At 34.6% G+C, this 26989-nt stretch overlaps 1 protein-coding gene across 2 annotated transcripts in view; it reads right to left on the bottom strand.

Moving 5' to 3' along the window:
- The window catches only part of DKK2 (dickkopf WNT signaling pathway inhibitor 2), a 169671-nt gene extending 142903 nt beyond the window's left edge, over positions 1 to 26768 (bottom strand). The window contains exon 1 of one of the 2 annotated variants that reach the window (XM_051965261.1): positions 25775 to 26768. In XM_051965261.1, the coding sequence (XP_051821221.1) occupies positions 25775 to 26032 (258 nt within the window). In that variant the 5' untranslated portion in view covers positions 26033 to 26768. The remainder of the gene's footprint in view (positions 1 to 25774) is intronic. The other variant, XM_051965262.1, reaches the window with a different exon arrangement.
- Between the last annotated feature and the right edge of the window lie 221 nt (positions 26769 to 26989).

Genomic DNA, 26989 nt, shown 5'->3' with positions numbered 1-26989 from the left:
TCAGTCCCAGTTTTCCCACATCCTCTCCAACATTTGTCATTATCTTTTCCTGTCATCTTAACCAATCTGACAGGTGTGTAATGGTATTTCAGAGTTAATTTGCATTTCTCTGATCAATAATGATTTGAAACACCTTTTCATGAGTAGAAATAATTTCAATTTCATCATCTGAAAATTGTCTGTTCACATCTTTTGACCATCTATCAATTGGAGAATGGCTTGATTTCTTATAAATTAGAGTCAATTCTCTATATATTTTGGAAATGAGGCCTTTATAAATAACTATAAATTCTTAAATCTAAGTCTTAAAAATAAAGGCCCTAAGCAGGGACAGTCTCATCAATACATTCTCTCCATAGATCAGTCTATTTCCTGACTCTTTGAACTTTCAGAACCAGATGATTTCAGACCATAGTTATAACAAATAAACCAGAATTAGGCTTAAAAGTTATCATCCCTCCAGCCTATTTAGCACATTTATTTAGGCAGACAAACTTTAGAATCACATTCATTCAAATGTCAAGTCTCTGAAAAATAGACTTTTGTGCTGAAATCTTGAGTTTCCTAACAAGAAAACGGACACCACATACTCCAGTCTAATTTGTCATAAATCACCCACTACAATGCTACAATGCAAGTCCTCAGTGTTGGTCACTTACACTTTTAATGAAGAGAATGAACAGAGAATCAAGTTCACAGGCAATGTGTTGCAGCTACTATAGCCAGGACCCACCTTGGAAATGCAATTTTAAGAGGATTCTTCTCATTAAAAAGCCATTTCCTTCTAAGGGGTGTCTGGTAGACAGCAGTGGGGATAAAAAGGCAAATGAGAAAATTTATAAGCATTTCCAAAGAGCATTTTAGAAATGTATTCATTTAAACAATAGTAAAACATTTTCTTATTTTTTTTCTTTTAACTAAGAAAGCAACTTAATCATTCTTCTAGAACTTTTATCTTAGAAAGTTTGTGGTCTTTTTAAAAAATCTTAACTTTTGATAGACATTTTTTTCTGGTCTTGGTGATTATATCACATATTGGAAGGTGCACATAAATAAAGAGACAAATTGCCTGACCATATTCTAGAGGCCAGTTAGCATTTGATATGTTCTTTCTTTTTTCTAATGAAAGAAATAGGACCTAAAATGTGGAATGTGCTACCAACTTACACCCTTTTTTAAATATACTCATTTCCTCTGTGCAGTCCCCCAACTTGGGTCACATTCCAGATAAAAGTATGGCTATAATGTCATGTCATTGCTTCTGATAACTTTTTATTTTGTTGACTCTGCCAGTAGTCAAGACATTTTAGAACTGTTCCCAGAATTTCAATCTTTTCATTTTGAACCTTTATCTTTGGATGAGAGATTTAGGGAAGAGGAAGGTGGGGAAGATGAAAAGTCCAATGTCAATCTATCCATTAACAAGAGTAAAGCAATTAGTCTGCACCAGGAAGTGTAAGGATACCAAAAAAAAAAGCAAAAATAAACTCTGTTCTCAGGAACCTTACATTCAAAAGGGGAAAATTACATATACATTAATGAATATATATATATATATCATGCATATGAAGATGATATGAATGGATGGTATTACGAGTTGGGAGAAATCATCCCAAACCTTATCTAATTAATATATAGTACAGCTAGATTATCAAATTTTGGTTCAAAATCAACTAGAAAATAATGAGAATGGGCTTTCCTGACACCAAGCCTGATTGTTTATCCACAATACTCAACTGCCTCTCATACATCATGTTAACAGAACATATAGTTAAGGACCAATTCCCTTCAAAATTCAAATTGGCCACACATTGATGAATTATGCAGATTCCTCCAAAAAGTCTGTCTCTCAAGGCATAAAGAAGTCATAATCCATTTTCACAGTGACAAGAATCTTGCTTCTTTTAGGTTTTTTGCAAGGCAATTAGGGTTAAATACAGCTAGTTAAGTGTTAAGTGTCTGAGACCAGATTTGAACTCAGGTCCTTCTGTCCTGATCTGTTACCCCCAACAGATCCTTGAAATACTGAAGGATAACTGATTAGAACACAGTCAATATTTGTCCACTACAGAATCACTAGCAGGTTCCCTTTGAACAGATGCCCTTCCTTTTAAACTTTACACGAGTCTTCCCTTCCTAATATAAAGAACTGGCCTCTACATTTGTTCTCTTCACTACAGTATTACAGAAATCTGATCCCTTTAATTTTCTTTTCTGCTTCCTAGTTCTCAGTTCTATATGTTTCCATCCAAAACTGGTCTTCATTTTTTGAAGCCATGGAACCAGGATCAGACCTCCCAAGAGAGACAGTAAGTGTGTGCCCACTGATCTAGGAAGTAGCTAGCATTTCTCTAGGATGGGAAAAAAAAAAAAACCCACCACTGTACCTCTGGACAATTTGCTTACTACCCAAACTTCCATTAGAGAAATACTTTGGCCATGTATGGAAGAGTATGACAATGAGTCAGATTGACAGGGCTTAAATTATTCATTGGAAGGAAATACACACACACACACACACACACACACACACACACACACACAGAGCCATTATGTGATTTTTTTGTTCAACAGCTTTCTCACTAGGTTCATGAATGAAAAGACATTATCAAAAAGAGACAAGTTCAAAAGGAGTTCCTCCTTCTTGACCATACCCAACCAAACTTCCTTTTTCTGTCTCCATTCAAAATCAGAAAAAAAAAAAAAAAGGAAAGCCAGAGAGGGGTTAGGGTAGGGGTGGGAAGGGAGGAGGGGGAGAGACAGAGACAGATAGAAATTAAAAGTGGTCTTATTTCACCAAAATTTGATCACACTTAATATTCTCCATCTGTTTTGTGCTAGATACTTAGGAATCACGTTTAGGTGGCTATTAGCTAAAAATGTATTGTGGCTGATCCTGTCTGCTACCTCCATTAAAACACAGGTTTGCTAGAGACTGAACTTTCAAACCCCAACCCCTCACCCATTCCCCCTTCCATTCCAGAAACCATGTCCTTGGAAACAAAGAGCTAATGTGATTAAATTCCTGAGACAAGATTATGTGTATCCCAGGAAATTGGCCCTACCCGCCCAGGACGAGTATGCCCCAGGATGTCAGCCACACCTATGGTCTGACATTCTTTACATTGCAACCCCCCACCCAGAAATCATATAAAACTAGACCCTCTTCATTCAATAAAGCAGAGACATTCACCATCCTAAATCTTGAGTTGCCTCTCTGTCTCTCCGATCCTGTTCCCAGGCACAACGTGCCTTACAGACTGTTGTCTTACGGAGCCTTTGCTCCTCCTCGGCCCCAGCTCCCCTCGATGACCCACTGTTGATGTCCTGCTGGACAGGACACAGGTTGAAAACTTAAAATATAATGTAGATATTAAGAAACTGAAGGGAAATCTAGAGTAAAAAATAAAAACAATTTTTTAAAAATGTAAAACAAATCCCAAAATAATGGGAGAAATCTAGAAAACCAAAAAAGCAAATATGATTGAAAGATAAAAATCAGTTTAAATGGCAAACAAATTTTTATTACTTGCTTTATCATTAAAAATATCAGGCTAAGGGTATGGGTTAACAATATGGCTATTGCATCTTAGAATTCTTTGTTTCTTTCACAACATAGTTCAAACCACTGAAATATTTTCTGATCACATCCAGATGCAAGGGTTTAACTACAACAACAATGCCTACTTACAACCATCACCACCATCACTACTACCATCATCTCTACCATGACCACAACCATTACTAGTACTAATACTAGTAGTAGTAGTAGTAATACTACTACTACTACTACTATTACTACGTTTTCTCCTCTTCCTATTACTCCTCTTTCTTTCTTCTCCTAATACTACATTCTTGTATTTATTTGGTAAAGGAAGCAATAAATGTTCTTGAAAGCCAGGGGAATCTGGCTTCAAGTATGACCTTTAACATATTCTTGTGATATTACTTCAAGTCATTTATCCTCTCAGTGTAGCTCTTGAATACTACAGTTATCTTCCAATGAAACCAAATAATAAATCCTGTGATGTGGTTACATTAATTAGAATTCTCATTACTTATTTCCATTCTTCTACCCATTGCTCAGCATGGGTAAAGGAAACTTCTTACCAGTATCCTTAAGCTAGTAATATCACAAGTCCAGTCTCTACTTACTTTGCAAAAAATTATTTATGTATCTGTTATGTATCTACATAAATGTTTTTATGTATCTGTAATCTCCTTGAGGAAAAAAAAAAAAAAAAACAACTTTTATTTTTGTCTTTTACAAAGTGCAATGCCTGATGCATAAAAGAAACATTTTTCCTGATTTTTTGATTGATTGGATGAGAAATGATGGTCATTCCATCCTTCTATCAACTGAAGCAAGAAAGGCATCTAAGACTATGTTCTATGCTTTTGAAAAGGCAACTGCCTATCATGGAAAGATTGTGATATTCAACGTCAGGACAATGTTTGAGGACTGGCCCTGGCACTAACTTGCTCTGTGATAATGGGTAAATCTTTTCATTCTTTTCAATGTTTTCATCTGTAAAACAGATATATTTAATAGGTAAGGAACTACTTCCCTATAACACTTAGAAAACTTGAAAACATGGGTCATAATAGTAAATAATGTAGAAATTTTATTAAAAAGTGGGGGGAGGAGAGGGAATTCATTTATCTCCATAATTCATGATATCTTAGAAGCAAAAATGGGAATAGAATAAGTAATTATATAGTACTTAACTACATAAAAGGTACTATGCTAAGCATTTATTTCATTTGATCCTCAGGACAACGCTGTGAGGTAAGTATTGTTATTATCTCCATTTTACAGTTAAGAAAACTGAAGCAAAGCGAGGTTAAGTGACTTGCCCAGGATCAAACAGCTACTATCCATTTGAGGCATAAGGACTCAAGTTTTCCTAACTCTAGGCTTAGTACTTTATCCCATTTACATTATTTCTTGGAGGTTTCTTCCTGTTCTTTAATTGATTCTTTGAAAGAGGATCAACTTTTAAAGCATGGGATAATAGTTATTGTATTTGCCATTAGATCACCACATCTTATTATTTCGGGGAAAAGAATGGGGAAAAAAGTATCTCTGAATGCAGTAGGTAGATTAGTAGTTGGAGTGCTTCACCTAGAGTAAGGAAAACCTAGCTTTGAATGCTGCATTAGACACTAAAGAATTGTATGATTGGTCTTGGGAAAATAATTTTATTTCTCTCAGCTTTACTTATCTGAAAAATTGGACCCATTTCCCAGAATTATTGTATAGCAGAAACAAAATATGTATGAAATACTTTGTAAGTCTTAAAATACTATATAAATGTTACCTATCGTTATGACTATAAATATATGATGTGATCCGAATGTGCCTTTTCCAGTTATAAAAAGGAAGAACTAGAAATTTACATTTAAATTTAATTTAACTCAATACAAACTATCTACCTCACAGCATTTGCTAACCTTAAACAGTCTACTTAAAACAAACCTTCAATAACCTACCTCATAGATTTTGCAGATTAATTATTAAATTAATTAAAGTATAAGTTTAAAGGAGTGAGTGCTATAAACCATCAGGTTAGTGACATTGTTATTTATTTTATTTAGTCTACTTAAATATTGACAGACACAAATACTATGGCAATCCATGGAGGCCAATGGACAATTTATTTTGTCTGTTGTGTCTGGAATGCATACTCTTTATATGCCTTTCAGCTGAAAGCATCTGGAAAGGTTTTTATGGAGGAATTGTATCTTGAAGGAAGGAAAGGATTTGAATAGTTAACAGTAAGGAAAGAATATATTTTGCATGCAAGGAATGAAAAGAATAAAGGCATGTTTAGGGAAGAGAACAGGAGGTTAATCTTATTCCATTTATTCTTGAGTATAGTCCATGAAAAAAGTAGTGCCACAAAGGTAAATTGGAGAAATGAGTTGTTGCAAACTTTGAATACTGTTCAAATTTGTATTCAGTTGGTCCTATGAGACCATTGGAGTGTTTTGAGTAGGGGAATACCATGATTATTGATTGATTAATCACATCAAGAATGGAGAAAATAGAAACTGAAGTCAGGAAAACCAAGTTAGCATAACACCAACAGTTGGTACTCCAGGTAAGAGGGGATGAAAACTAATACAAAGATGGTAAACATGAATGCGAAATGGAAAAGAGATATGGGAGGAAGGTGTAGAAGTAGTATCCATAGAACTTGGTACTTGATTAGATGTGAGGGGAAGAGAAAAGGAAGAGTTTTTAAGTTCTGAGTCTATTTGACTGGGAAGATTGAAGTATCTACAGAAATAAAAAAGCAAGAAGGCAGAGAACTTGGGGTCAAGGTGAGAAATGTGTTTTGAGTTTGAGATGAAGTAGTATACCCTTTTATGTAAGATGTATCAACAAAGGAAATGAATGCTTTATTTACTTGGAATAATATAGCCAATCTGAACTATTATCTCTTTGATATTTTTAATAATGAGAAGTGTGAAATGATCGAAAATTTTCTTCTCCTTTTAAAATGGTCTTTCTAATCTTATTTTCCAGAATTTCTATTCATGAAATGAAAAAAAAAAATCAGGATCATCTGAGTGCATAATGGATTTTAAGATGGGAAGACAAGTTTGAAAATTGCTTTAGAAACTTACTAGCTGTGTTCCTGGCCAAGACACTTACCTCAGTGTCCAATTTTCCTCATCATAAAATGGCAATAATAATAGCACCTGTCTCCCAAGTTTGTTACAAATTTCAAATGAGAAAATATTTTAAAGTATTTTAGAAATATTAAAGTAGTATTAGAATTATTACCTATATATTATCATTTATTATTACTATTATTTTTCTTGCCCACTGAAATATTAATTTCCTATTATAAGCCATCTACATCTCTCCATTTTCCATCTTCTTGGTTTGAACCTCAAGGAAAATGATAGTCCAGGGCTAGGTGCTCACTAATAGCCCCAAACCTTCTTCCCCTTGAACTTTCTTTTTCATATTTATATGCTAAACATATGGCACAATCTTGGCACATAAGTGATTAATATGTTCATTGGATTGAATCAGATCTATGGGTTTCATTTATATATTTCCATCATTATATAATAAATGGTGTTCATCTCAGCATTAATTTTATTTCATGTCATTTCATACTTTTTATACCTCAAGTTATTCAAAAAAAATTTAAAAAGAGGCTTGAAGGTAACAAAATTAGGAATATTTGCTTCAACAATGAAAATTAATGTGGTTTGAAAAAAATATGATAACAATTGCCTTGAATACAATATTTTTGCTCTAATGGTTTCACATGTCCATTTACCCAATATAACACTTCTGAGATTCCCAAACATGTAACATGAATAATTGGAATTATTATGTTGCTTCTTGGGAAATGCTGCTTAGTAATATAGAATGTATTTTCAACAGCTGTGTAAAATACCTCCAGTTTTGTTTGAAGCAGTTTTGACAAAATCTATTTTCGCTGTGTCAGACTATGTGATTTCACGCTCATAGAAGTTGACTTTGTTACTGGATGCTGCTCAGAACTTTATCCATTATGAACCTTGTGGACTTCTAAGAGTTCAAAGCATGATCCTCCAACCTAATATTACTGTCTGGAAAGTTGACTGGTTTTCATGAGAAGCTGTACCTTCACCACCTCTCATCCTTGTCATTTTTTTTCAGAAGTGACTGAAAAGATATAAAGAGTATGCATTCCAGACACAACAGACAAAATAAATTGTCCATTGGCCTCTATGGACTGCCATAGTATTTGTATCTGTCAATATTTAAGTAGACTAAATAAAATAAATGACAATGTCACTAAAAAGAATGAAATGGTTGTTTCTGGTTATTACATTCTGAAGAAAGAAAAACATATCAAAGTTAGGTCTTTCTTGCTTTTTTCCTAACTCTCTAATTACTTTGGTCCTATATTAGTGATTCATGAAAACAAATCTGTTTTAAATTTAATTTTAATTTTTAATTTTAAAAATGTTACTAATAAATTTCATAATAATTAATATCTGGAAAATTCAGTTACAAATAGATTAATCCATTCCTAAGTAAATTCACGACAAGTAGATGGTACAGTTGAGCCTGGAGTCAGGAAGATTTGAGTTCAAATCTGACCTCAGACACTAGCTGTGTGAATTTAAGGAAATCACTGTTTGCCTCAGTTCCTCAATAATAAAATGAACTGAAGAAAGAAATGGGAAAACATTACAGTATTTTTGCCAAGAAAATGTCAAATTGGGTCATGGAGAGTCAGACACATAAATGAAATGAACAATGAATGACAACAACTACAAGCAAATTAATATTAACAGTGCTAGATTTCAGCTTCAAATGCATCCAATCAAAGTTAAATTTGGTGGTCCTGAATTTATCTTTTTAGTCATAGCCATACACAGTAAGTTGATTCATTCTAAATTAATAATTATAATTTATCTATTATAGCACAGTAGTCTACCATGAGGCTAAGTATAGCTCATTGGTAATATACACAGACTTAGAGATTTAGAGTTGAAAGGGAAGTTAACGAAATACTTTACATACCACAGGTTTATTCTCTATCTTAATATTAAAATCTTCTCAGCTAAATTCAATTCCTCAACTAAGGTTGAATAAACTAAGATAATTTGTTTTATTTAACCAAATAAACAAAACCCAAATCCCCATTTTAAAAAATCATTAGTATTTCTTTTTGTAAAATGAAACAGAAGATAGTTCATTTACACTGAAGGAATCATAGATTTTCCTTATATCTCTTCTTACTACAGAAAAGTAGGAAGGACAAGTATTCATTAGATAGTAAATTTCTCTACCTTATGTATTATTATGGCATGGAAATGGCAAAAAGGCTATGGCAGTAGAGCACTTGAGTCAACCCTACCAAATCCCCAGACCATGGACTTTTATCTTTCATCTAAAGATCAAGTAATTCATTTTTGTTTTTAGTCATAGCAAGATCTCTGAAACAAAGTTTAAAATCTAAAGCTGATAGCTCAGCAATGAGTTACACAATCCAAAATCTGCAAAGAGTATATTTGGTCTAGAATCAGCATGTAAATCTAATCAAAAGAACTTGAAGCTGAAAGGGAAAGGAGAGAAAGGATCCTATTTATGTGAATTCATTTAATCAAAAACACAGACAATTAATATCATGGTTGAAAAATAAGAATAGATACCTAAAAAAAGATTAAGGAGAGATCTGGACATAAAACCCATTACTTTAGGTGAGTCTACAGAAATTCACAAAGAAGGGGCAGTACACAGGGTAATTTACAGTGTGAAATGCAAGAGAATAAATTTGACTTCAAAGGTTGCGACATAGTCAGATAATATCTATGACTTTAATATGGTTTTAGAGAAGATAATTGTAATAATAATGATGATGACAAAGAATGCAGTTGTGGAGTGCTTTATAAATATTATCTTATTTGGTTCTCACAAGAGTCCTGAGAATTTTTTTAAAAATTTGTTTTTTTGTTTTTTTGCTGGTTTTTTGTTCACTTGTTTTAGTCATATCCAATTCTTTATGACCCTGTTGGGGATTTTCTTGGCAAAGATTACTGGTGTGGTTTGCCATTTCCTTCTCCAGTTCATTTTACAGATGAGTAATTGAGGCAAATAGGGTTTAAGAAACTTGGCTAGGGTCATACTTAGTAAGCATCTGAGGCTATATTTGAACTCAAATCTTCCTGATTCTAAGCCCAACACTATTCAGCATTCCAGTTAGCTATATCAATAATAGAACAGGTTGTTCGAGTTAGTTAGGATAGGACAGAAATAGGATCAAATATTAAGAAGATATTTTAATATGAAAAATTTCAGGAAATAGAAAAGGATAATCTGGTGAAAATCAGAAATAGAAGCAATTATAATCATCGGAGTACACTATAGACCTGAGATTCTAAAACTCTGGGTTGTGATCCTATATGGGGTCTTATAATTAAATGTGGGGATTGTGAAATTATGATTTAATATCAGTAGATGTTTGGTTTGTATGCCTTCTTTATATACCTATACTTAGAGTCATATAAAAATTTCTCAGACAAAAAGGGGTCGTAAGCAGAAAAAGTTTAAAAAGCACTGCTACAGACTACCTATGTAGAAAAAGAAAGTACAAGTGTTGCAAAAAAGAATGGCAGAATAATCATTATAAGGGCTTTAATTTTGTGAGCATATGTTGGAGTCCTATATGTTTTTATCCATTAAAATAGGACTTCTTTGCAACACTTGTATAGTTCCCTAAATGCCTTTATTTTCTTTTTCTGCATAGGTGATCTATAGCAGGGTTTCTTAAACTTTTTCTGCTCACAATTTCTCTTTACCTAAGAAATTTTTATGTGACCCCAGGTATATAGGTATAGAAAAGAGGTATACAAATCAAACATTTATTCAAAATAAATCATAATTTAGTAATACCCACATTCAGTTACAAGACCTCACATGCGATTGTGACCAGTTTCAGATAGGAACAGTGTTGCTTGCTTCTATTTCTATCCTCAACACTTAGCACAATGCCTGGCACATCATAGTCACTTAATAAAAATTCTATCTAACTAACTATATTATCATTTTTATCTAGCTATACTATAATCTACCAATTATTTTATCTATATATTTGTTATCAATCTAATATCTACTAATCTATCATCTATCAATCTTTCTACCTATCAACTGTCAATCTATTTTTCTCAAACATCTGCCTTTCATCTATCAATTTACCATCTATCTCCTATTATCATTCAAAATATGTCTCTACCTACCTTTGTATCTCCCTATCATCACTCTATCTGTCTATTCACAAAGAAGCAAAAAATATATTCATCGTTTTGAAAATGATTAAAGAAATTATAGTCTGTGAATATAATATAGTTACTGTGCCATAAGAAGTAAAGATATATTAATTCATAGAAGCATCAGAGTAAAATTGATGCTAGCTAATGTAAATAGAACTATAAACTTAATGACTAAAACAATGTAAATGGAAAGAACAATGATAAAGAAACTGACTGTCCTGAACTTATAATTACTAAATTTGACCCTAGAGAAGAGTTGAGAAATGAGTCATTAAATGAAAAAGCAGTTATCAAGCACCTTTCATGTTAGATGCTGGGGATACATTTTTTAAAAAGAATATGCTGTATAGAGAGAAGTGTGCCCAGATAGGAAAATTAACTATTGAAAGCCAAATAGATGTCCTTTCTACCCCATTGCTTAGATGGAGGAACTATGGATATGGAATATCCATACACTGTCAGATATGGTCAATATGTTAGTTAATCTTTGTTAAACAGAACTGACTCCTGGATTCGTAAAGGAGAAAGAATGTGTTTGAAAATTAATATAATATAAAAACAAAAGGTATCAAAATATTTTAGTTAATAGAATTAAATGGAAGCCAGGAAGAGGTAGTATTGGAGCTGAGAGATGGTCAATTTTGTCATATTCTGCAGGAGTCAAGGAGAATAAGAAATGTGGAAACCTTACAGAACCTTACACAAAGATGTTTCAGTAGGATGAATTTATACTGTGATTAAAGAAAGTGAATATAAGAAGTACATAATGCTTTTAAAAGTTTGTGCCCATTTTTATAGCTTTTAATGGTAAAGTTTACATTTTTCCCCTTTGAGGATCACTTGAGAGGTACCTGAAAGGAAGGAAGCTAGCACAATTCCATAAAGCACACATATTCATCAAATCAGAAAGATATAAGTATGAATTTGATCTCAGATTCTATCTGTGTGACCCTGGGCAAATCTCTCTGTGCCTTGTTTTACTCATCTGTAAAATGAGGGTAATAACAGCACTTAACTCACAGGGATGTTATGAGTATCAAATGAGCTAAAATAAGTAAAGTACTTTGCAAAACTTAAAATACTATCTAATTAGGAGTTGTTTGTTATTATTATTTGAGTAAACTGAGAACACTACTTGCAATATGTCCATTTCTAAACATGGCATGTTATACATATAGAAACATAAGTCTGTATCATCAATAATTTTCATTTAAATTTCAAATAGTTTGAAAAGGCTAATAATAACTTCCAGGTGATGTGCATCAGGGAGCAAAATAAAGAAGAAAAATAAGAAGGAATTGGATTAGAAAGAATCTATGCCCAGTTTTCCAGTTCAAAAGAAGACAGTTACTCGGCCATCCACATACCAAGAACGTCCACAGCTATCCAAACTCACAGCAAGATGTCTGGCTTCCAGGCACTCAATGGAAAGTGCAGAGAGTACTGTCCTTTGGGATGCTATCGAACTTCAGAGGATATCAAATTAGTGCTCTTGGCAGTGGTCTCTAACTGCCAGAGTTAAATTATTTTAGTTCTTGTGGTTAAATAATTAATGTTGCCTTGGTTGTCAGAACTCCAAATACTGTGGTTAAATTCTTAGTGTTTGGGGTGCCCTCGTTGTTTCTGTGATTTCTAGATAATTTGACTAATTACTGAATTGCAGGCTATTTTGCTTAATTTCCATCAGACAATACTGCCTTAGTATTTCTTTTAATGGTAAAGAGAGGGTTGATAATATCCAATTCTAGGTAGTGAGCAACAGAATATTATATATTTACTACTTTCATATCCATGGTGTACATAGGTTTAACATGACAGTTTACAAAACAATTTGACTCCAATTATTTTTCTTACCTATTCTTAACAGTAGAAAAAAAGACTATCACTTCATATCCAATACTGTGTCCCTTCAAATCCTCCTAATGATACCATGTACCAGAGGCCACCCACAAAGCTTCATAGCTCTATGGTGAGACTTGAGTTGTATAGATGGTAGGGCAAAAGCAAAGGCCAAGCCACAAAGCATATGTCTGCGATAGTTTTCTGAGAGGTAAAAATCAGTTTCTCCAATCCTTCTGGAGATCTTATCATTTGTGATTGTGAGCAAAAACTATAGGAATAAACATAAAGTTGATCCCACAGCATCATAAAGTTAGAGGTAGGAGGAATCTTTGAAATTAAGGAACTCATTTTATAGATGAGAAAATGGAGGACTAGAGAGAATTGGTTCTTTTTTAAGACCACCTAGTGATTTGGTGGTAGAATCCAGATTATAACAGTTCAGAGAGTTACAGAGATAATTACTGTGAGGAAGGTGGAGGCTTTTGCTGATAGTGATTCCTTTATCTTTTCTGCCACCACACCATCTCATCATCTATCAGGAGGAATCTTTTCCTATTGTCCTTGGAATTCTACACACCTACATGAATACTGTGAAAAAGGAAAAGGGGAAGAAGTTGAAAGACAGAAGCAAAGATAATAGTGGATTGGGTGGGGACATAGCCTTTCTTCAACTACTTAAAATATTTATTCCAACTTTGAGAGGGCAAAAAAGTAGCTACTTTTGGGGCTGGTGTAACCCAGTTTTCTGAGGCACTTATATTTAAAGCCATTGCACTGGAGAAAGTAGGGAGGAGGAAGAGACTAGAGGAGTAGAAAGAGGCTCTTATCACTAGATTTGGAGGAGAAGGGCAAAAAGAAGAGAGTAGAGGTGAATAATTTATTAAAGGAAACATAACAAGGATATCAAAAAATTCTTCATATAGTAGATTGTGCTGGGGGGTGAACTTTGAAGGAAACTAGAAATTCTAAATGACAAATTTTGGTATGAAGGACATCTAGTCATGGGGACTAATAAGTGCAGAAAAGGGTGATGAATATATTTGTTTATGTATATACATATATGTCTATATTTATATGATATGTACATACATATTATGTATGTCTATTCACATACAACTTTTGTATCCTTTAAGAACATGAGAAAAATTAAAGGTTGCTTTAAGACAAAGGTGTGATCACTAAAGAAGATAGTCAATAATTTTGAATAATCCAATGAAACTGCTTATAGATAATAAAGTAGAGAAGTAGACCCAAGTGATACCAAGGAGTATGGATATCAAGAATTTGGATCAGTCTACCTAAGGCAGATCATGACTTTCATGTAGTGACAGACTATGGGAATCCAAAAAAAATAAAGCTAAGTGGTGGCAGTTAAAGGCCAGAAGAGGGCACCAGTGAACCAAGTGAAATTTGCCTGTAGGTGAGAAAGAAAAAAAGATGAGTTGGAATATTTAATAATATAAGAGGGTGATAATAAGATGTGTCCTCGAATCTCTAATGAATGACACTATCTCATCGTTTCCTTTGATAGCTCATGATGAATATCTCATTGATATTCCTTTGTGGAAGCTGTTGTAGTAAGACTTCCACAACTTCCTTTCTCTATCCACTGTGATTATGGATTTTTCTCCTTTTCTGCATCTAAATTAATGAGATCATGGATCAATTGAAGTATTTTAAGAATTGAGCATCTGCTGCATTTAGAAAGATGCATGGTGACAAATATTTCAAAACATTTTTATAACAAAACTATGGTAAAGAATCAGCTACTCTGCTTTTAGATTTCTTTGGAACTGACTGTCCTGCCTTCCTTCCCCAGGAAACTCATTTTTCGGAAATCTCATTAAGTTGTAAGATTGAATCTGCCTGGAACTTACATCTCCTTAGTACCCTTTTTTCCTCATCCCCTCACTCTTCCATTCTACTCCTGGCCTATTAGACTGTGACTGAAGAGCATGAAGATGGGCTTCAGGATTTCTAAAGAAAAGTCTCATCTTTGCATTTTCTATCAGCCACACTGTTTTCCATCATGCCCTCACTGCTGAGCACCTTCTTCCCAACTTCCTCCCTTTTAGTTTCCTTTAAGTATGCTCTCTTCTTTTATTATATTGTAAGCTCCATGAAGACAGAAGGTGCCTTGTTTTTAATTGGCATTTATATCCTTGGTACTTAGTACAGGGCCTGGTACATAGTAAATAAATGGGTCTATTTATTAACTGCTGACCATTGATGGGAAATGGCTAAAAATAGTGATACATGACTATTATGACATACTTGTATTATAAGAAATGAGAAATATAATAAATTATAAAGAACCATGAACAGATTCAAAATGAATTAAGCAGAAGCAGGAAAACAATCTGAAAAATTCTATAACAATATAAATGGAAAAAACAATCATAAATTAGTTGAAAATGAACATTACAAAAATATAAGGAATAAGCAACATTACAAGAGATATGCAAAGATATCTTCACCAATTTCTTTCTAAAAATGGGAATTCCATAAATGTAGAATATTGCATATAATAACAATGCGTTAATATTTTCTTTGTATTTATCAGTTTGGTTTTCTTTTTTCTGTCTTTCTTAAAAACTATTTGTTATAATAGAGCAGTGGGAGAGTTACACAAAGAAATTTAGGCAATGTGAAAAAATCAATAAAAATATTTATGAAAAAATGAAAGGAGCAACTAGATGGCGTAATGAATAGAGTAGCAGCCTGAAATCAGGAGGACCCAAGTTCAAATATGACCTCAGACACTTAACACTTCTTAGCTGTGTGACCCTAGGCAAGTCACTTAATCCCAATTGCCTCAGCCCCCCCCAAAAAAAAGAAGAAGAAGAAGAAGAAGAAGAAGAAGAAGAAGAAGAAGAAGAAGGAAATATGCATGATATTGTTGGCTGTGAATGAAAGCTACAATCTGAACAAATACAAGAGACAGCATCTTTAGAGTCAAACTAGATAGCAGCAAGAGCATCCAATGAAAATGCTGCATATCCTAATGACTATGAGAGAATATCATGACATGACACCTAGAAGGAAGTATGCTGTAAGTTTGTTTTAAGGATTCCATCAAAGGATGCTGAAACAGCATTCCAACTAGTGCATCAGGAGCTGCAGCTGAGGTCACCAGAGACATGAATGCAGGGAGCAGAGCAGCTGAGAATTCTTGACTTTCCTTGCTGGGAATTTCATCCTTCAGAAATTGGAAGAAGTGACAGTTTGACCCTGATTCTGACTAATAGAGGAACTGTGTTGAGAGGTAAATTTAATGGTAACCTCGGGAGAAAGTAATCATGTCATCTTAGAGCTTGTCACAGGTATAGAAGGAGAACATAAACTGAGGAGAACAAGTTGAAACTTGTAATCACTCAGAAAAAAAAAAATGAAAACAATTTTCTGCCCGAAGAATCTATAGGAAAGGTAGCCTCACCACAAAGCTCTCTGCAATGGAACTGTGGCTCCTTAATTTATAGCCAGTGCTGTCCAAAGCACCCAATGCAGATGTACAAAGAAGTCAATGATCAACTAAAACTCCTTAAAAAAACATACAGAGGAGAAAAAAATAAGACAGATTCCAGTAATGCTGAACCTCAGAATTAGGCGAAGCTGGTAATGAATACTAAGGAAACAAAATGAACTTTTTTAAAAAGTTATTTTGGGGTGAGAGGACTATAAAAGAGGAAAAGAGTTAATGTTGGGAATGTGGTTATTACTAGATATCAGAAAGAATATAAAACTATTCAACTCATTTTTGTTTCCTTTTCTCTAGAAACATGATCTTTTAACTTAGAAGTGTGAAAGAAAGAAAAAAAAAATGATTGTGAAAGAACTAGAAACCAAGATAAGTCCTAAACAATAGAAAACAAAGTATTATCATTGAGTTCAAACTGCTAATTTATACAATGTAATTTTTTAAATTACATTGAGACTTCGGACTATACATATGTCCCAAACTTCTAAAAAAAGTTAAAGACTGATTGACGAACTTTTGAGAAATCTTAGAGGAATATAATAAACATTTCTAAATATCTGAATGGTTATGATATGGAAGGGTTAAATTTACACTGCCCAACCTCAAACAGCAAGACTAAGAGATAAATGGAAGCTGAAAAGAGACAAATTTAGTGCTTGAGGGAAAAACAACAGTAACAAAAACAAACTTTCTATCAGTTAAAATTGTATCATTGTCGAAGGGAAGAAATAATGAGTTCTATATCTCTGGAGGTCTTAAAATAGGCGCTGAATGACAGCGATAGTGCTCCTTCTTCAGGTGGAAGTTGGGTTAGATGACAATAGATGTTCTTTCCGACTCTTTAAGATACTGTGCAATATTGAGGCCCAAGTTAAGGTCCAAACAGTGCTGTAAGATTTCTTACTGGCTAAAAAGTTGTACTCCTGATTGGTAGATTGTATGCTGTCTTGCACAAAGCAGCTTACTGAGTTTCTTGAAATTATATTTGCTATGTCTGTTCAAGTATATCTAAGTTTTACCTTGAATGCCCCTTTCCTGATTCTGCTGGTTCACTCCTGACCCCACACACCAGAAAAATATATAATCTAATGTTGCTACTTTCTGTTGTATATCTTGGGGCAAGACACCACCCCTTTAGAAAAAAGAGGTGGGAAGAGTCCCCTTTCTTTATCTTTGGAATTAGGGGATTGGATTAAATGATCTCCAAAGCAAACTCCAACTCTGAAGTCTATAATGCAAGTCTGGCAGAGTAAGGACCTTAGTTTAAGAGGATGCTTCAGACTAGGAAAATAACAACAGTAACAACAATAGTAATAATAATCAATATTTATATAATGTTTTAAAGTTGACTGTTATGGACCAGAACTCCTGTACTTAAAACAGGGATTCTTACAAGGAGCTAAGTGGAATTAATAATACAATGGTTATCTAGTGTAGCATGGTGCTTAGTTCTCTAGTTCAGTACGTGTACTTAGTACTTAATATAGTTCTACAAGATTCACACTTATGAAGATGTAATTATAATAGAGTATATAACAGTCAGCAGGGACTGAGAGACAGATTCATTCCATCTTTCACCTTTGTGGTGGCTGGAGGCTGAAGCACAAGCCCCGGGAATCAGAGCCAGATTCATTCACTTCATCTCACACTACAGTGGTGGCTGTCCTCCTGCATTTCCTCCATTGAGACCAAGGCCCATCTGAGAGGCTCTCCAGAAAGCTGCCCTGCCCCAGTCAAGGAGACAATAAAGAATTTGGACTTTAACACGTGGCTATTCTTGGGGTGATTACTCTGATGAAACAAGGCTGCTCCGAGACCTCCAGAAAAGCAACAAGAATTCTACAATTTACAAAGCACTTTACAAAATATCAACATTCCTGGAAATTAAGTGGTAATATTATTCCCATTTACAAATGAGGAAACTGAGGGTAAAAGGCTTTAAATGACTACCCAGTACCTTACAACTTTTCCTGTCTTTCTTACTCATGACTTTTTTTACTCTATATACTATGCCACCTAACTGTAAGTAAGACTTTGGGGAAATCAGAGCTGCTTATAATACATTCATGTTCTTTGATTCTTTGGTACCAGTCTACTGTTCTGCCTATTAATATGATTTCCCCAGATTTGTGAGTGAGAGCTCAAAAGGAAGAAATTATAACACTTGCCAAAATTATTCTAGGCCCTTCTTGACACTGGGTATTACTGACACAAAGGTAGAGGTAGTTGAGTTTAATGGAAAGAATCTGGGTAATGAGGAAGCCTGCATTTGAATCATGTCTCTAACATTGCCTACTTATGTGATGAATGGACATGTGAAAATTTTATTAGACTTCATTTCTAGTCTCTTTAATCTTCTATAGTTTCCTCTTTTATAAAAAGGATACTCAATATTGCAAATAGCTATTTCACTGGATTATTATCAAATGTATCTCAAAATATAATATTGTAGTGTGTTATTGGTGCACATGTAATGTTTAAGTGCTTTTATCAGAAAGCTTAGAGGATCTGTCTATGGAAAGGCAAACTTTCCCTCATGATGACATTTTGTTTTGTAGTAAATTGCTTTTAGTTTTATATATTTCTGTACTTTAAAAGAATGAGAAAAATAATGGTGGTTATTCATAATTCCAAAATTACTAAGTTATTCTACTTTGTTAGGTATTAGAATGGTCACAGCTAGAGTGGCCAATATAATGTAATGTTATATATAATATAATACAATATAAAGTTCATTAGAAAGAAAAACAGGACTGTAAATATAAATTTGATGTATATATGTACAGGCTTTATGGCTTACAAAGTCTTTTTCTGAGTTTCTTGAAATTGTATATGATATGTCTGTTTAAGTATCTCTAAAATCAAATGAATTAGGTCTTTCAAGTATCATTTACAAATAAAGAAACAGACTGTAAACATCTGGATGGATTTTGAAGTGGAGAAGAGAAGTTATGATTTTTTGTTTTCTGTGTTGATATTTTAATCTTATTGTTTTATGATATTTATACTTGGTGTATATATTTAAAGACCTTGTGGATATCAAATATGATATCTAGACCCATTACATGATCTCAGAATGGACTTTATAATAAGTATTTTGTAACTGGTACTGCATAAATGAATTGTTTTTGAAAATGTAATGATACAAATAAGATTTTGGCTCCATTCTGCCTCAATTTTTTAGAATTCAAGTTACCGTTGCAAAAAATATGAATTATGAAATGAGTTATCTCAAAAGATTAGTCATTGTTGTTAGTAATGACCTGTAGGTCATTGATTTGCATCCACTCCAAGAAGGTAGTGACTCAAGCTATTAATATCATTTAGCTAGTGGGTGAACATTATTCAAAATGCATGGTTAGTTAAATTTCTGTTTGTTTATGGACAGATGTTCATTCATATCACATAATGCCTCTTACAATTCACATCTTATTTGACCTACTTGTTTGAGAGAACAGCTGATGTTTGCTTTAACAAAGCTGAAAATAGCCCTAAATGTATTAAGCCAGTCTCTTACTAACAGCGAGAAACTTCAGGAAAAAAAAAAAGTCAGATAGATAACAATGAAATAAAAATGGCATTTTATCATATTAGAAACCTAAGTATTCATTGATACTGTCTCATACTCTTAATTATCCCATAACTGATGGAATACAAGTTTTATCATCTCCATTTTACAAAAGAGCAAACTGAGTTTCATAGAGGTTGAGATATACTCAGCATCTCCCTGCTCACAAGAGGTGGACCTGGAATTTAAATCCAGGTTCCCTAACTTCAAAATGCTTTTTCCATTAAACCAGGTTAGTAAAACTCAACAGCATAATGCAACACTGATATACTTTTCTTGCAATTTACTTGTATATACAATACCAACTATCAGTTGGATTCAATTTCTAAAAATTGGTCAAATCAGCTTTTGCTGTTTTTGTCAAACAGACATAATTTTTGATTTACTGATTTTTAAAAATATTTTAAAGTTTTTAGGCATAGTGTGTCCATACAAAAAAATCAGCATTTCTTATTCTCTCTAATAACCCACAGAAATAATCAGAAAGAAGGTTAGCAGCATATCATTCCCTGTTTTATAGACAACTAAATACAAACAATATAAAGGGAATCAACCTTGTATAAAACAACTACCTCAATGAGCTCCCACAAATCACCCTAGTAGTGAGGCTTCAAATTCAGGCTTCCTCACTCCCAATCCACTTAACATTCTAATAACAGGACAACATTATATCTCTGGAGAAACTATAATGTATGTGAGTCTAAAAATAAGAATGCAATAAGTAGCAGAGTTAATCTTTGAAATTTGGTATATTATTAAAATGCACATTTTCAATATTAATATTGCAGAGGAAAGATTCCAAGATTCTCCCAGAATAGTTCACTCTAGTTAGGCCTACAAATGGTTTCCTTTCACTAGTTGAAAAAAATGCAAACTTTGCCTCATTTTGTAAAGGGGAAAAAGAGGGAATAGATGACCTCTGAGGGGAATACTAAGGGAGAGTGTGACAAAGTCAGAACAACAGCTGGAGTGCATTCCAGCAACTTTGTCCCCTTTGCGTTATTGGACTACAACAAAATGAAATATTACTAGTTACTTGACTAATTCTACGCAAAGTAAATTTCTTCTCATTTCAAGTTTCAACTCTGTTGTCTACTTTAATGAAACACTATAGTTGTACTAATGACCCATGCCATGGATGAACCCATTGTTATTTATAATTATTTTGGGGATGCATTTTATGATTCTTTCACCCAAAACCTATCTGGAAGGTTGTCTCTTCACAATAGCTATCATATTTTAGTTCAATGGATTCAGTTGACAAGGGAGACAACGTAATTTGTTTATGTTGATGACAGAGATGCGACAGAGATATGGACTACAGCAAAAGCAGACAAATGTTTTAAAACATTGCCATGGAGTACTTCACAAACTAGCCACCTCCTCTTTTGCAAGTCGTTGAGGGTAAATGCTGTAGCAAAGCTATCCTTCCATTTGTTTATATCAATAGATGAATATGCAGTAGTGTGTCTATGTACAAATATATAAAATATATATGTATATACACATACACACACACAGACAGATACAATATTTGCATATTTAAACAATTGTATAAATATGCATGTTCTCTCCAGGAACCTTCTGTCTTAATGCATATGGGAGTACGGTATTCATTTCATGAAAAGTAATTTCATCTAAATCATAGTGCTGTAAGAATCCAAATTAAATGAGGAATCATGGAATATGAATAGAACAACCTCATACATTTTTATTTTTAGAGAGGCAAGGACCAGGAAGTCTTTCTGCACTTTTAAATCCTAAGTTTTTTTGCTTGCTCTTTTTTTTTAATCATATTTTTGAATATTTCAAAATCCCATATCATTGCATTCAAATGAATCTCAACTGTAAAAATATCAAAAATATAAGGTAAGCAACAAATAATACAAAGAAGAAATAACAATTATTAGTTCAAAGTTTATTTTTGATGTGAAAAATATTTTAATTAAACAAAATAAATAGGTAATTTTAGAGAAAAACTCTGCTTATAAGGGCAAAATATATATTCTAGTTCAAGTCTTTAAGAAGAGCAATCCTAATTAAATATTTTTCCTGTAAAATAATTTTGCAGAAGCCTAATTTGTTAACAGTTATTTGTATTCTTTTGTGAAAATCAATTGGTCTTTTTGGAATTCTGAGTGAAATAAATGGTGTGTAACAATCAGCAAGGCAAAGTACTTTCATTTACTTTGATATATATGTGGTGCAATCTTTTTTAACTTGTCTAAATATCGAAAGTGAAATGAAAACATCCTCCTGCTCCAAATAAAAGTAGTTTTGTTTTAGTAACTTGAATATTTATTTCCTTAATTTTCTACCTTATATATTGGATAACATATAGTGAAATTATACATAAAAATTTATTTGTCCAAACCCTAGAGAATACCTATAGATATTTAAACAAAAAGAAAGACAATTTTTCAAGATTTTTGCAACTATTAATCAAACTAGCTGTGTAAAAAAGTGTCATTAATATTTGTCATTCTTGTAAGTAACATGCTTCAATTTGCCAAAGTAAGAACAGATTTCAATACATTATTAAGCTAATTTTAATATATAAGGCTAGTTTCCTCTCCAAAGACACATCCGTTTTCCATTTTTAAATAATCTTTACTTAAAATAAATTTGGAAAAGAGTTATCTAATCTAAGTTTCATACAAAAAAAACCTAAAAAATTATCTAAAGACTTATTCTGTTTCCTATCTACACATTTATTTTAAAATAAATAATTTTTAGATTTTTAAAAAGATAGTTTTGGAAGACAGGTTGTTTCCCCATCCCACTCCCCTCTATCTAGAATGAGTGATCTTAATCGATTTAACTAAATTCTTTCTGTAGGAGGCTGCCAATATTACCATTAAGGGAAATTTCTTTTTTCTCCTTACTCTCATTATCAGGACAATCTTTTTCATTAAACGTGCAATTAACTATTTTCTGCTTTGAAGATGATTGATAATATCAAATAAATTGTGGTTCATAGTTCCTTTCATAAAGATATCTCTGTTTGCATCAGGTAATGACAGTGTTCAAAAGCATATGTTTCCTGGTTTGAAAATTCAGTATTTCCAAGGTATGGAGGGCCCATGCCTAAAAAATTATGGACTGTTGGAGGACTGAATTTAGTAACAGTGTTATGCTCTTATCACATGTTTCTAATCATCAACATAGGGAAAATGAAGCAGTGTAAAGCAAGCGTAACAATGAACTGCATTAACAGTGGAGTTTAGCGTATTCAGAAGTTAGTTACATCCAATTTATTCCATGATATTGCATATTCTAACTCCTCTGTTGAACAAGTGAAATGCTGGAGTTTATTAAAGAAAGCTCTCATGTACATAGATGACTTTTGGCTGAACAACTAAAAGTAGTTTAGGAATTCACCTGTTTTGATTTCCCCAGAAATTCTAAATGGAAAGTACAGATGAAATATTGTATATTAGTACATATGATTGACTATAGTTCTATGTTATTAGCTTATTTGGCTTTTATACATCATGTATTATGCTTATTACATATATTCATCCTGTAGCTATATACATATATAATATGCTTTTTAAAAAATAAATACTAATTCTTGGAAAATGTTAGTCAATGAAAGTTTTCTTGCACTAAATCATACTCTGAAGCCTCTTGACCAGAGTAAGGATATTACCAGGACTTCAAAGATCATACCCAGTGAAACACCAAGTTTTTTTTCAAGTTTCATGAACTTAGAAGGTCTTGACCTTATAACTTACTGTATGCCTGTCATCTGAGAACCAGCTTGGCTATGTAGGTTCAGAGAGGCTCCTCTCCATTTTGGGTGCACAGTGATGAATTAGTATTATGTGTACATCAATAGCACCTCAAATATATACATATGCATGTGTGTTTGTATATATGTATATATAAGTATACATATATATTTCACAATGGGCAAGTGAGGGCTGGGTTTATGCACTCCTTTGGTGGAGGCAATATCCCTACCAAAGATTTTTAATCTTTCAAAACAATTATAAATAAACTATACATAATAGAAAGCCAGCAGAAGAAATAGGATGTTATTTAGTTTTGTTGGTTATTGTTGTTTCAAATCACAAAGTCCTATGGTAAATAGCCAAATCTGACCTCAATAGCTATCATATATTAGTTCATGGATTCAGCTGACAAAGGAGACTAATATGAATAGTCGCACCATCTCAGGAGTGAGACTAGAGAAAGTGATCATTAGAGGTCATTTAGTCCTTCCCTTGCCTTTGCCAAAAGTAATTTATCTTAGACAGTGAATGACACTGACCTGAGGCTATAGTTAAGAAGTAGAGAAAATAAAAGATCAGACTGCTATAAGAACAATCTCTTCAATACACTCTTTTCCACAATCAGGGAGAATGTAGGTCCCATAAATATATTCTATACATTTTTATATGATGTTTCAAGGCGATAAATTGAGACAAATAAGGGAAAAGATTGATGGTGAGAATGAGTTTGTATTTTGTGGAGAGAGAAAGGTCTGGTGCTCTTCAGTGTAAATAAGGGATAGTGTGTCCAATTAGGATAGTTTTCATTGCTAGCCTTTTGTTGTTTAAAATATAAAAAAAGAAGGTGGGGAGAATCTAAGAACTGAGAAATATTTGTTTTAATTTAGTTTGGGGAAATGGGCTCCTCAAGAAACAAGCAGCTTTCCTGGGGCTATTAGTTTTTTTTTTCAAATCAAAATATGTCCAAGAGAAATTTAGCATAGGGTTAGACTCAGAGCAGTAACTCACCCCCATCTTCATTTCTGTTCCAGGTGTCCCCTTTTCCAAAGACTTGAAAAGAGCAACAGTTTCAGTCAGGCAAATGTGCCAAGAGCCCACAGAGATCCTGAGCTTAGCAGTGTTATAGTTTTACTTCAGGGAAAGAGCTTTCTCACCCTAGCTAGATCTGGTTGTTGGTTATCTCTGTGTACACTGGTATGCTTATGCCCCCTAGAGACTTTAATTCTGCTTCGGTTTCTAAAATTCAGAATCTGGGCTTGCACCTTCCCCTTGAACTTCCCCATCCCCCTGAAGGCCCCCTTCTCCTGGCCAAGCAATGTCAAGATTCAGGAAGCTTAGGAAAATCTCTCTCTCTCTCCCTATCTCTCTCAATCTCTCCCTCTCCCTTCTCCCTCTCCTCCCTTTCCCTCTTCCTCCTCTCTCTCTCTCTCTCTCTCTCTCTCTCTCTCTCTCTCTCTCTCTCTCTTTCTCTCTCTCTCTCTCTCTCTCTCTCTCTCTCTCTCTTTCTCTCTCTCTCTCTCTCTCTCTCTCTCTCTCTCTCTCTCTCTCTCTCATTCTCTCCCTATCTCCCCCGCTCCGTGTGGGTGTGTTTTTCTGTGTATGTCTGTCTGTCTCTCTCCTTTCTTCCCTCCCTCCCTCTCTCTCTCTCTCTCTCTCTCTCTCTCTCTCTCTCTCTCTCTCTCTCTCACTCTCTCTGTGTGTGTCCCCTTGTGTTCGTGGGAAGAGCTTTTGTCTGCATGTGTATAAGACACAAACAGTGGCACACAGAGACAGATGCTGAAAAAGTGACAGTGAGACACAGAAATAGACAAGGGAAACAGAGCCAGCCAGCCAGCCAGGGGCCGAAACTTTCAATATATTTCAGGCTTTTTGATCTGTCCTGTAATAATGTATATGTTGATGTAGTTTATCCAGTATACACAGGCATCATCCTTTTATTGTTTTCCTTAAAGTTTTCTTCTCAGGAGTGAGGAACCACAGAACTTTAGAAAATCATTCTCTATCTATAAAACATATTCATGATCCACTTGGGGGAGGGGGACGGGAATGGAAGAAAGGCAAATATATGTCATCTCTATGACTAAGAGGAGGTTTTTGGATTCTGGAAAATAAAACTAATCAACAAGTGTGTGTGTATATAATTGAAGTTCCGCCACCCCCCCCCCCAAAAAAAAAAATTCCTGTACTTGGCAAAAAAAAATATGAACACACGCTCCTGCACATTCTAGCATACACAGGCTTTCACATCTAGAAGACCACGGCTTAGGGACAGCTGTGCGAACATAACCCAAATGCAACAAGCACCTGATCTAATGGCAACACAAACATAAGCAATGTTTTGGAAGTAGAATGGTCCCATACCTCTCCTTGCTGACTGTGTTTTGAAGATTTTCCTACCTGCCCCAGGTTTTTGCCCTTCTTACTGCTGCCGAAAGTCAGTCCTTGGTAGATGGCCGCAGATCGATTGGTTGCCTGAGTTGGGGTCTCCCCGCCCAAGACGGACTTGATGGAGTTCAGTTTGGATCTGGAGCTTCCCAACTGGGAGCTCTCCACCATCAGGACCGCGGCTAGTAAAAGGAGGCAGCGGGAGGGCTCCTTATTCCACATCATAAGGGTCATCTCTCCAACAAAGCAAGAGGGGACCCCAAGAAAGCTAAAAATCTAGGAGGAGAAGGAGAAGTAGCAAGAAAGCAATGAAACCCAAAACTTGTCTTCCAAAAAGAGAGCAAGCAAAGAGGAGGAAGAGAGGGGAGTCTCAGTCACTGTCCCCCAAACTTTGAGCGACTTCTGGAAACGAATCTAGAAAAGTGCAAACTCGGTCTTAATCATTCAGGCTGGGAGTTTCGAGACTAGAGGTCACTTCACCACAGCGGTTTTCTTCACCAGTTGGGAAAATTCTTCAGGCAGTAGGATGCGAAGCGCCTCCCCACCCCAGAAGGCGTGCCCCAAGGTGATGCAGAATCCAGAAGAGCAGCCCTGCTCAAGACAAGTTGGGAAGAAGCTTCGAAGTCCGCCCTCCTTCGTTCCTGCCCCCAATCAGACAGGGGGAGAGAACGAAAATCAGCCCGCATTCAAGGACCCCAGAGGGTTGGAAGAGTCGGGTTATTTCCCCCACACGTATACACCCACACCTCCTGGTTTAATTGTCTGGGTTTTGTTTTTCCTCCTGTTTTCTTTCCTTCTCCCCTTGTCTTTCTCGTCTTTTGTCTGAGTCCCTGCACTGTGTCAGAGCACACGTCCTCCAGTTCCAGGTTAGTAGGCGCTAGTTTGGGGAGCCAGTAGAGCAACCCAGGAACTGGAGACTTAGAGTCAGAGGCCGAGCCAGGGTTGTCCACACACACACACACACACACACACACACACACACACAGGAACACGCTCACTCACGGCCAGACTTTTCTTCTGGTACACTCAGGGAAGACACAGACAGTCAAAGGGTGACACTGTGCTCTCTCATCACCGGCACGAGCTGTTGCTGCATAGTCTCTCTCCCCTTATTTTCTTCCCCTCTCTCTCTGCTACATTCTCTCTCTTTGCTTTCTTTCCGCTAATCCCTTTTCTTTTTATAGCTTGCTG

Source organism: Antechinus flavipes, chromosome 6, assembly GCF_016432865.1.
Source record: "Antechinus flavipes isolate AdamAnt ecotype Samford, QLD, Australia chromosome 6, AdamAnt_v2, whole genome shotgun sequence".
Lineage (NCBI taxonomy): Eukaryota > Metazoa > Chordata > Mammalia > Dasyuromorphia > Dasyuridae > Antechinus > Antechinus flavipes.
This window is presented reverse-complemented; position numbering and strand designations above follow the sequence as displayed.